General features: G+C 41.7%; 2 protein-coding genes across 2 annotated transcripts in view; both read left to right on the top strand.

Annotated features, from left to right (window-relative positions):
• LOC134587590 (calpain-13-like) overlaps positions 1 to 12103 on the top strand; it is a 242171-nt gene that overhangs the window by 204001 nt on the left and 26067 nt on the right. The window lies entirely within an intron of this gene.
• Positions 1 to 12103, top strand: part of LOC134587592 (calpain-2 catalytic subunit-like) — a 53249-nt gene that overhangs the window by 40301 nt on the left and 845 nt on the right. Inside the window, exons 10-14 of the mRNA XM_063444082.1 lie at positions 715 to 800; positions 2030 to 2104; positions 2803 to 2963; positions 3462 to 3616; positions 11191 to 11296. Coding sequence (XP_063300152.1) covers positions 715 to 800; positions 2030 to 2104; positions 2803 to 2963; positions 3462 to 3616; positions 11191 to 11265 — 552 coding nt within the window. The 3' untranslated portion in view covers positions 11266 to 11296. The remainder of the gene's footprint in view (positions 1 to 714; positions 801 to 2029; positions 2105 to 2802; positions 2964 to 3461; positions 3617 to 11190; positions 11297 to 12103) is intronic.

The raw sequence follows: 12103 nt of genomic DNA, 5'->3' as shown, positions 1-12103 counted from the left end.
TTAAAGAGTTTGTTACATAAATATGAATTTGTAAACTTGCAATTCATCTTAATTTGGGGCGATCATAAAGATTCCCAGACTCCATAACGAAATGTAGTTGAATCGTTATACCAAACGGACCAAACGAATCGTGCAAACTTTTTCATTTTGATTCATGATTTAAAATTCTGTTCGTAGTATCAAAAAAAAAAAGCCCACTTTCTGACCCTTTTGGCTCTTCTGATTTTTTTTCCCCAATGTTTTCTGTTAGCGATATATGGAGGATCCAAACTGCTACATGGCCGAAAAGTGGCCGTCTAATTTATTTTTTAATTTTCAGACAAAGTTCTTTAGCTGAAATTATTTTTGTTCATCATGCGCCATCGAATTATTTGCACCATAAATGGTAGTGGTCGTAGTGTATGTTTTTTGCGTGTTGTTTCACTTTGACATATGACAACTATACTATAAATATAAAATTTACAATAAAATACAATTAAATAAAATGGTCCAAAGTTCCAGACGTTGTTGGAGAGTACTAGTTATCAGCTCATTATAAACTTCAGAATTGTATTATTCTTAATGTCATAGCATATCTCTCTCTCTCTCTCTCTCTCTCTCTCTCTCTCTCTTTCCTTTCTGCCAAGAATTCCTTGCTGTATTTATAACCGTCAATCTATGTATCTACCGCGGATAGAAAAATAATAAATAAGGATATTTTATCTCTTTTTTTAGGTTCATTTTCGAAACCAATTGGTGAATTTAATTCACATCTGGAACCCTTGGGGCTATGGAGAATGGACTGGAGCCTGGAGTGACATGTAATATTTAAAGCCTAATCCACTGACATATAATTAGAAATATCTTTCTTGCTCTTCTGTATATCTTAAATGTTTGGGGAGAAGCATATCAAAGTCTGCTCATATTGTTAACTTGCAATTTATTATGATATTTATAATATCTATTGATATATGGGAAAATATAATTAGCCTACTCGTGAGAACAGGTACCCTATAGCTGCTGTGATTTAAGATTTCCATAATTCATAGCTTGCTGCATGGCCAGATTTACATAGGGGCTACCAAGAAAGATAACTGAGAGCTTGGTTGGTGTCCCCACCTTCCAAACACATAGAGCGCAGCACTCTACAATTTTCTAGTGAACACACACACGCCTCAAAATATATTGGGGTTGTACGTAAACAAAATGTGTAAGAACGTAAAATAGTGCAATATTGTATATCAATAGTAAAGTGACGTCTATACATTGAGTGAAAATAAACTCACATTTTTTAGAGCCTTTTATATGGATGTAGGCTCTAAACACTTCAGTTTCCGTGCCTTTAAGGTAGGCACCCATACCCTTCTTGCGTTGGTAAGTCCCTTTTATTTCTCACAATGGTTCATGTAAGGGTAAAAAAAATATATAGGAAACTTCTAGGTGTAGTATCTCAAGTTTTGAATGAATTTAATCCAAAATAAAGAGTAAAAATAGGTGCTCACCTTTTTAGAGCCTTTTAGTAACTGGCTCTAAGTTTGAAGACTTTGTGTCAGTTTGCAGGGTGACACTGCACTCTCCGGATACAATATGGAGATGAAGATAAATGGATTGTGTAGAATTTATTTCCAAATATATTAATATTAATAACAATAAAATATAAATAAAAAATAAAATAAAATACAGTAATAAATAGTCCTCTTTATCTTCTATGTTACCAAGATGCGTTTTACCTTGCGATTTTAGCAGTTTCAATCGGTATCAATCTTTTTACCATTTGAAAACGTTGAAATTGACGAAACTTGAAATACTACACCTAGAAGGTTCTAGGTCTTTTCAATTATAAAATTGGAGATTCAGGTCCTAAACGGGACTAGTAGCTACATTGTAATTCTATTTACTAATGAATTTGGCACTAATATCTATACTCTGTGTTCATCAGTTTATTATGGATCTTTTGAGTCAATTCGCAGCTTGGGAATATAATAATTTGTTTCTAAATGCCACGAATTATTACATATTTAATGATTGTTTTTTTTTTTTCCTCTGACAGGTGTCCATTTTGGAAGGAAGTGCCTGAAGCCGAAAGCCAGTCTCTGCTCGTAAAGAGGGAAGACGGAATGTTCTAGTGAGTTTGAGTTAATAAACTGGTTGATTGTGTATTAAGTATACAGTGTGTAGACATCGCTCATAATCTAACGTTTAATAATTATCTACATGTTAATGAAACAAGAAAACGCACATATAATTACATCAATGATAAGTTAGTGAAATGTGCTCAACTATGAAATATTCCTTTATCTATCAGTAATACAATCACTAGCCATACTTAATACAGGAGCACATTAATTATATCAAAACACGTTTTTTATGTTAGAAAATATTCCATTAGGTATATATATCAATACATACAAATAAAGATCTTATGAACATGAACAGAGATAGCTGTAACGCTACAGTAAAAACATTAGGCTAATACACAAGAGCCTGGAGTTGCTAGAATGACAATAACTTGGTATAGAACCAGAAAACTATGCAGGTTCAGGAAGACATTAGACACCACGGCGAGAAGCTGTCAGGGCTGAATCTGACGCCTAGGTGACGCACAGATCCTGTTCGAATGCCAAAACGTTGTTCAGATGCAGGGCTATTTGTAACAACACTACAATAAAGACATTATAACAGTCTTAGCCTGAGATAATGTAACACATGATATTATGTATACAGAACAAAAGCTGTCACGTCAACAAGAATTGTCATTGAGTTGAGGGTTTTACGTTCATGCCTTTTTATTTACATAAATGTATATTTCTTTTATATTTGTAGTATGTCTTTTGAAGACTTTGTCGCACACTTTTTTAAATTGGTGATCTGCAGCCCTTTACCAGACTTCTTGGATTGGGACTATCAGCCTAAACAATGGTACAGGCAAATGTTCTGGAACACCTGGCCTAAAGGAATCGTAAATAAAAATGGTGACAGGCAAGGTAAGAAGATAAATCAGACCTGCTTTTTAAAAATAACTTTTTTTTTTAAGATGAACAATATTCCTTTAACTCCAGTTCAGACTTCAGATTTTTTAGTTTTGTGGACAGTAATATCAAAGTCACAATATAATGTGAATTTGTGGCAAAATGGTGATATTCTTCTATACCAACGCAGTGGCGTTAATATGCTATACATTTACCATAACCTTGATTTGCCATTTTGGTTACTTGTCCTAGGAGATTGAGATCTAAGGGTCAGGTGTCCATGGGATTTTAGATTATCCATCAGCTGACTATTATACATCAACAAACATATGATAAGAGGTCAGAGCCTAAAGATCAGACAATGATGCAAATAGTATCATGGTGCAGAGAGTTTTAGAAAACAGTGTTATATTTTTTATAATTAACATAATTTTGCATCACATTCCTCTGCTATGAATAACAAGAAAGTAATATGAATATTGACAAAATCATGACTTTAACTACTTATACTAGATTTGATTTTCAAGAATCCACAATATCTGATACAAATAAATGACAGTGATGCGGTGGTGAAAGGGTTCAATGTGGTGATATCGCTCAGGCAACATCCAGCAAACCAGAAGAAGTTTCACGGGGAATGGCCATCAGTAGCATATCAAATTATACCAGTAAGTCACAAATAAAACTATCGCTATGTATGTTAAGTCACCAGGTCTTACAGAGTTATAGTTTCTAATTGGAACCACCACTTTTAGTTGCAGTTGAGATAGCTACATATTCAGTCCCCATGATCTAAGACAGCGTTGGCAAACTCTGGCCCTCCGGATGTTGTTGAACTACAGCTCCCTTGATTCTCTAGCAATCTATTTCATTCAAAGAATCACTAGAGTTGTAGTTCAGCAACATCTTGAGGGCCTGATATTGGAGAATCCCGCTCTAAAAGTCAATGTTCCCGCTCATAATTTCCAACTCAAGGGTAGTGATGTCACGAACATAAAATTTTCAGTTCGCGAACGGCAAACCGCCGAAGACTGCAATAGGCAGGCGAATTTTAAAACCCACAGGGACTCTTTCTGGCCACAATAGTGATGGAAAAGTTGTTTCAAGGGGACTAACACCTGGACTGTGGCATGCCGGAGGGGGATCCATGGCAAAACTCCCATGGAAAATTACATAGTTGATGCAGAGTCTGGTTTTAATCCATAAAGGGCATAAATCACCTAACATTCCTAAATTGTTTGGAATAACGTGCTTTAAAACATCAGGTATGATGTTGTATCGATCAGGTAGTGTAAGGGTTACGCCCGCTTCACAGTGACAGGCCAAACTCCCCGTTTAACGCACCGCAAACAACCGCAAACAGTCCATTTGCACAAACGCAAACTCCCCATTTGCACAAGGTTGGATACCAAGCTAGCCATGTCCCGTTCCTTGTCCTCACTGATGTAATTGAAGGTCTCTTCCTCCACCCAGCCACGTACAACACCAAGGGTCCCGAAAGGTGACAACAAGCCCCCTGGGACGCCTGCTGTGTTTGGTCTTCCACCTCCTCAAAGCCACCTTCCTCCTCTGACTCCTCTTCTTCAGACTCTTCTCTCTTTGCATTGCCTCTCTCTGCGTTATTATAAGGTGTGTTAAGTAGTACTATTCTTATCAGTTTAATCCCTGTTACGTCCCCTATCAGGGAACGTGTATATGGCATCGATTTTAGGAACCGGGAGATGGAAAAAGATGCTTGGTCGGTCCTCCTACTTCAAATTTGGGGCACTGCGCGTGCAATCTAATGTGCCACCAGATAGGAGTGGTGTGTTAAGTAGTACTATTCTTATCAGTTTAATCCCTGTTACGTCCCCTATCAGGGGACGTGTATATAAGGCATCGATTTTAGGAAGCGTGAGATGGAAAAAGATGCTTGGTCGGTCCTCCTACTTCAAATTTGGGGCACTGCGCGTGCAATCTAAAGTGCCACCAGATAGGAGTGGTGTGTTAAGTAGTACTATTCTTATCAGTTTAATCCTTGTTACGTCCCCTATCAGGGGACATGTATATAAGGCATCGATTTTAAGAAGCGGGAGATGGAAAAAGATGCTTGGTCGGTCCTCCTACTTCAAATTTGGGGCACTGCGCGTGCAATCTAATGTGCCACCAGATAGGAGTGGTGTGTTAAGTAGTACTATTCTTATCAGTTTAATCCCAATGTCACAACTACTAGTGTGGTCCAGCACGCAGAAACTATGTAAACATATACATAGGCAAGAAAAGGAAAATAAAAGGACAGAGCGTAAACTGGACCTTAGAATGGCCGGACTAATACGCTAGAGACAGAGAATGGTCAAAGGGAAAGCCGAGGTCAAGGAAGCCAGAAAATACACAATACCGTTTACACAAGCCAAGTCAGGGAAACCAGAATTCAGAATAACCAGGGAAAAGCCAAGATCAGGATACCAGGAATTCAGATTCACAATGATAAAGCACTCTCAGGAAAGCAGGAACAGGAAACCACGACAGGGCATGGTACTGGGGTGAGCTAGGGATTTAAATATCACGCAGCGGGCCGGGAGTCGCGACACCCTGTTACGTCCCCCTCATCAGGCCTTTTTTATTCAAATGTATCGCCCACTGTCAGTACCTTCGGGATCCATTCCTCATTCATCTTAATAAAGGTGAGGTAATCTAGACTTTTTTGACCTAGGCGACTTCTCTTCTCAGTGACAATACCTCCTGCTGCACTGAAGGTCCTTTCTGACAGGACACTTGAAGCGGGGCAGGCCAGAAGTTCTATTGCAAATTGGGATAGCTCAGGCCACAGGTCAAGCCTGCACACCCAGTAGTCAAGGGGTTCATCGCTCCTCAGAGTGTCGATATCTGCATTTAAGGCGAGGTAGTCTGCTACCTGTCGGTTGAGTCGTTCTCTGAGAGTGGACCCCGAAGGGCTGTGGCGATGCGTAGGGCTTAAAAAGCTCCACATGTCCTCCATCAACAACACGTCTGTAAAGCGCCCTGTCCTTGCCAGCGTCGTCGTGGGAGGAGGAGGATTACTTTCACCTCTTCCCCTGTTAGATTCCCGTTGTGCTGTGACATCACCCTTATACGCTGTGTAAAGCATACTTTTTAATTGATTTTGGAACTGCTGCATCCTTTCCGACTTGCCGTAATTCGGTAACATTTCAGGCACTTTCTGATAATACCGGGGGTCTAGTAGCGTGGACATCCAGTACAGGTCGTTCTCCTTCAGCCTTTTTATACGAGGGTCCCTCAACAGTTACGACAGCATGAAAGACCCCGTTTGCACAAGGTTGGATGCCGAGCTACTCATGTCCTGTTCCTCGTCCTCAGTGATCTCACTGAAGGTATGTTCTTCCCCCCAGCCACGTACAACACCACGGGTACCAGATAGGTGACAACGAGCACCCTGAGATGTCTGTTGTGGTTGGTCTTCCTCCTCCTCCTCAAAGCCACATTCCACCTCTGACTCCTCTTCCTCACAATCCCCTTCCAGCGTTGCCGCAGGTCCAGCAAGCGATGCTGATAAGGCTGTTTCTGGTGGTAATGGTGACCACAACTCTTCCTCTTCACGCTCATCTACGGCCTGATCCAGCACTCTTCTCAGGGCTTGCTCCATGAAGAAAACAAATGGTATGATGTCGCTGATGGTGCCTTCGGTGCGAATGACTACGTTTGTCACCTACTCAAAAGGACGCGTGAGCCTACAGGCATTGCGCATGAGCGTCCAGTAACGTGGCAAAAAAATTCCCAGCTCCGCAGAGGCTGTCCTAGCACCCCAGTCATACAAATAGTCGTTAACGGCTTTTTCTTGTTGGAGCAGCCGGTCGAACATTAGGAGTGTTGAATTCCAACGTGTCGGGCTGTCGCAAATCAAGCGCCTCACTGGCATGTTTTTTCGCCGCTGGATATCGGAAAAGTGCGCCATGGCCGTGTAGGAACGCCTGAAATGGCCACACACCTTCCTGGCCTGCTTAAGGACGTACTGGGAGGAGGAGAGGAGGTGGCAGCAGGCCTGCCTGCAAGTCGTGGCGGTGTCACCAACTCCTCTGCAGAGCCACGCATTCCATGCTTGGCAGCCGTCAGCAGGTTTACCCAATGCGCAGTGTAGGTGATATTACTGCCCTGACCATGATTTGCAGACCACGTATCAGTGGTCAGATGGACCCTTGCCCCAACACTGTGTGCCAGACAAGCCATTACTTCCTTTTGCACAATCGAGTACAGGTAGGGGATTGCCTTTTGTGCAAAGAAATTTCGGCCTTGTACCTTCCACTGTGGTGTCCCAATAGCTACAAATTTTTTGAACGCCTCAGACTCCACCAGCTTGTATGGTAAAAGCTGGCGGGCTAAGATTTCAGTCAAGCCAGCTGTCAGACGCCGGGCAAAGGGGGGATTTTGTGACATTGGCTTCTTACGCTCAAACATGTCCTTGACAGACACCTGACTGTGGGCAGATGAGCAGGAACAGCTCAAGGCGAGAGACGGAGGGGCGGATGGTTGAGAGGGGGCAAGGAGGACAGCAGTGGTTAACGTGGCTGAAGATGCTGGACCAGGAGGAGGATGGCGGCTTTGAGTTTGTGTGCTGCTTGTACTCATGTGTTGATCCCATAGGCGTTTGTGATGTGCGATCATGTGCCTTCGCAAAGCAGTTGTACCTAGGTGGGTGTTGGACTTCCCACGACTCAGTTTCTTTTGGCACAGGTTACAAATGGCATCGCTGTTGTCAGAGGCAGACACATAAAAAAATGCCACACTGCTGAGCTCTGCAATGACGGCATTCTGGTGGTGGCAACGGCATGCGTTGATTGGCGTGCTGTCTGGCTGACCCCGGGTGCCGATGCATGCTGTCTGACTGTGCCACTAGCTCCTTGCGACGACCTACACCTGCTTCCAACTCGTCTCCTCCTCCTCCTCTCTGTCTCCCCATCTGAACTTTCCCCCTGTTCTTCTTCTCTTCTAACGGGCACCCACGTGACATCCACGGACGCATCGTCATCATCAACCGCTTCACTTGTATCTGACAACTCAGCAAAGGAAGCAGCAGCGGGTACAACATCATCATCATCACACCGTACATGTGTAATGCTGCCTGACTGAGACATATCCCTGTTATCTACATCCTCTGGCAATAATGGTTTTGCATCACTCATTTCTTCCAACTGATGTGTTAATAACTCCTCTGACATACCAAGTGAAGCGGCTGTGGTGCTAGTGTTGGTGGTGGCGGCAGGCGGGCGAGTTGTAACTTGAGAGGTGCCCGAAGCTAAGCTGGAGGAGGATGGTGCGTCAAGGTTCCGAGCGGAAGCTGTAGAAGATTGGGTGTCCTGTGTTAGCCAGTCAACTATGTCCTCAGAACTTTTCAAGTTCAGGGTATGTGGCCTCTGAACACTGGGCATTATTCTAGGGCCAAAGGGAATCACAGCACCACGACCACGATGGCCCCTGCGGGGTGGCCTGCCTCTGCCTGTCATTTTTTTGGGATTAGTGGTACTATGCGTGCAAGCTACTGTGAGACCAGATATGAGTGTCAATGTGCACTGGCAGAAGTTGGCAGAGTAGACGCTGTTGGCCTGACATACACGCTTGCAGACAACTAACTGGGACACCAGTGAGTGAGTGTTGGCACTGGGCAGGCCCTGAAACGCACACTCGTGAAGGAAACTGACTGCTATTATATTACAGTCAAAAAAGTTTTGTTTTTTTTAAATGCAAGCTATTGTGACACCAGGGAGTGAGTGGTGGCACTGGGCAGGCCCTGAAACGCACACTCGTGAAGGAAACTGACTGCTATTATATTACAGTCAAAAAAGTTTTGTTTTTTTTAAATGTAAGCTATTGGGACACCAGATATGAGTGAGTGGTGAAACTGGGCAGGCCCTGAAATGCACACTCGTGAAGAAAAATGACTGCTATTATATTACAGTCCAAAAAGTTTTTTTTTGTTAAATGCAAGCTATTGTGACACCAGATATGAGTGTTGGCACTGGGCAAGTGGGCACAGTATACGCTGTGAGCCTGACACACACACTGGCAGACAACTAACTGCTATTCAATCTATTACAGTCAAATTTTTTTTTTAAATGTACACTACTGTTACCCCAGATATGAGTTGCACTGGTGTAACACTGTGCCCTGGCAGGCCCAGAAACGCACACTCGTGAAGGAAACTGACTGCTATTATATTACAGTCAAAAAAAAGTTTCGTTTTTTTTAAATGCAAGCTATTGTGACACCAGTGAGTGAGTGGTGGCACTGGGCAGGCCCTGAAATGCACAATAGTGAAGGAAACTGACTGCTATTATATTATAGTCAAAAAAGTTTTGTTTTATTTAAATGCAAGCTATTGTGACACCAGTGAGTGAGTGGTGGCACTGGGCAGGCCCTGAAACGCACACTAGTGAAGGAAACTGACTGCTATTATATTACAGTCAAAAAAGTTTGCTTTTTTTAAATGCAAGCTATTGTGACACTAGTGAGTGAGTGGTGGCACTGGGCAGGCCCTGAAACGCACACTCGTGAAGGAAACTGACTGCTATTATATTACAGTCAAAACAGTTTTGTTTTTGTTAAATGCAAGCTATTGTGACACCAGATATGAGTGGTGGCACTGGGCAAGTGGGCACAGTATACGCTGTGAGCCTGACACACACGCTGGCAGACAACTAACTGCTATTCAATCTATAACAATCAAAATGATAGATTTTTTAAATCATGTACACTACTGTTACACCAGAAATGAGTTGCACTGGTGTGACACTGTGCCCTGGCAGGCCCTGAAACGCACACACGTGAAGGAAACTGACTGCTATTATATTACAGTCAAAAAAGTTGTTGTTGTTTTTAAATGCAAGCTATTGTGACACCAGTGAGTGAGTGGTGGCACTGGGCAGGCCCTGAAACGCACACTCGTGAAGGAAACTGACTGCTATTATATTACAGTCAAAAAAGTTGTTGTTGTTTTTTAAATGCAAGCTATTGTGACACCAGTGAGTGAGTGGTGGCACTGGGCAAGTGGGCACAGTATATGCTGTGAGCCTGACACACAGGCTGGCAGGCAGGCAACTGCAATTACATTACACAGAAAAAAAGCAGACTGATGTTCTAGCCCTAAAAAGGGCTTTTTGGGGTGCTGTCCTTACAGCAGAGATCAGATGAGTCCTTCAGGACTGTAGTGGACACTGAATACACTAGCCTAGCTATCAATTTTCCTATCAAATCAGCAGCAGCTAGACTGTCCCTCCTCTCACTAAGAATGCAGCTTCACAATGAATGTAAAATGGATGCTGTCCAGGAGGTGGGAGGGTCTGGGAGGGAGGGTCTGCTGCTGATTGACTGGAATGTGTCTGCTGACTGTGAGGTACAGCGTCAAAGTTTACTCAATGATGATGAATAGGGGCCGGACCGAACAGCGCATATGTTCGCTGTCCGTGGCGAATGCGAACAAGCGATGTTCGCCAGGGTCTATTCGCCAGCGAACCGTTCGGGACATCACTACTCAAGGGTAAACCCGATGCATTTTACAGCAAATAGCTCTCACAAAGTTTGTATAAAATGGATAACATTTGCCAATTACTATTCATTCAAAACATGGGAATGAAACTTGTTTCTAACTTTAGAAAGTAGAATATGCAGAATCTGAATGTATATGACTGATGAAATCTCGCAAAAACATAATATTTAGTGATATAACATTTAATATGTGGGTAACAGGTTCATGATCCAAAGAGAGATCTGACTGCCATTCTGGGGTCAAAATAATGTTTTCTTAGTCTGTTGCATAATTGGAAAGTTCTTCAAACTGGTTTTTTTTGGGGGGGGGAGGGGGGATCAACAAGAGAAACACGTGAGAAAGGCTAAGCTTCATATAACTAGGACCTCTAATTAATGAGCTTTCCAAATGATGTCCAGTAAATTCGATGGAAATACCTGTTGATTAATCATTCAAAAAGTTTTTCTGACAGTACTAAATCATTTGGAAAGTGTTTTAAATCGAGGCCTGTGTAAACATAATTCATGTTAAATTTGTTGTTTTTTGAAAATAAAAATTCAAGAACATTTTTTATTTATTGCCATAGCTATTTTATTTTCTATTTTAAGTACGATATAAAGAAACAATGTTTTAGAACCATAAAAGTGTTCTTCAGTTTTATAAAGATTACCACATATTGTACTCTAGATAATGTGGTTGTATTATATGCTATGAAATGCTGACTATGTTTATATCTTATCGTTGCAGGTGGATTCCAAGGTATGGACATTAAGAAGAATGTTGGATGTAGATGGCAAAATAAATACTAAAACTGGAAAATAAAACCTAGTAAATAAAGGACAGACTAATATCAGTAAATTAATCAAATTACCTCCTAGTAAAAAAAAAAACAACTAATTGTGTACAAAAACTAGCTTGGACTAACTTAGTGATTGGATTCCTTCATGTATTAGCTTAAACGGAAACTTTCATGGACCTAAATGTAAATAGGTTTTTCTCCCAATTTTTCCTACAGAGTTCTATGCTGAAGAACTTTTTGACAGGGTGAGGCACTTATTGCTAAATAGACTTTTATCCAAATTTATTTTAGTTACGCTTTTACGGTTCATGTTTGCTTTCATTTTATATTCTATATGTGCTATAATATTTATATATAAAGTCATTTTATGTCAATCACTGTTTGGAAGATGTGAATACTTGTTCTTATAAGCACAATGGGTTTTATTTGCTAAATGCTATTTGTTGGCCCGGTTCCTTCTCTGACATTAGACTCCGTAATGTACCACTTTTCAATCTGATAAAAAAACAAATGATAAACAAAGACACACATATCTATGGAGAGAGGCAGTCACATTTAAAAAAAAAAAAAAGTGACATGGGGTTCCTCCATACTGTGAGATTTATAAAGGTGACAGTGGATACCTTACTCCGCAATGTGTGTTGGGGTGGGAGTAAAATATACCGGGAAAGAAACAAAAAAATGTTCCCCTTACCACTCGGGTATACCCAGTCCTCTAGTCAAAATACCCACAGTCCCAGTTTGTGCCCAATCCCTTTGGATTTGTTAAAAACAATACTCCTCCTACCCACTCCCCAATATATGAGAACAGGGGATGCAAGATCCCCTGGTTCAATACCGCAACCGCCTGATGTCTAGGGG

This window comes from Pelobates fuscus, chromosome 2, assembly GCF_036172605.1.
Source record: "Pelobates fuscus isolate aPelFus1 chromosome 2, aPelFus1.pri, whole genome shotgun sequence".
In the NCBI taxonomy this organism is placed as follows: domain Eukaryota; kingdom Metazoa; phylum Chordata; class Amphibia; order Anura; family Pelobatidae; genus Pelobates; species Pelobates fuscus.
This window is presented reverse-complemented; position numbering and strand designations above follow the sequence as displayed.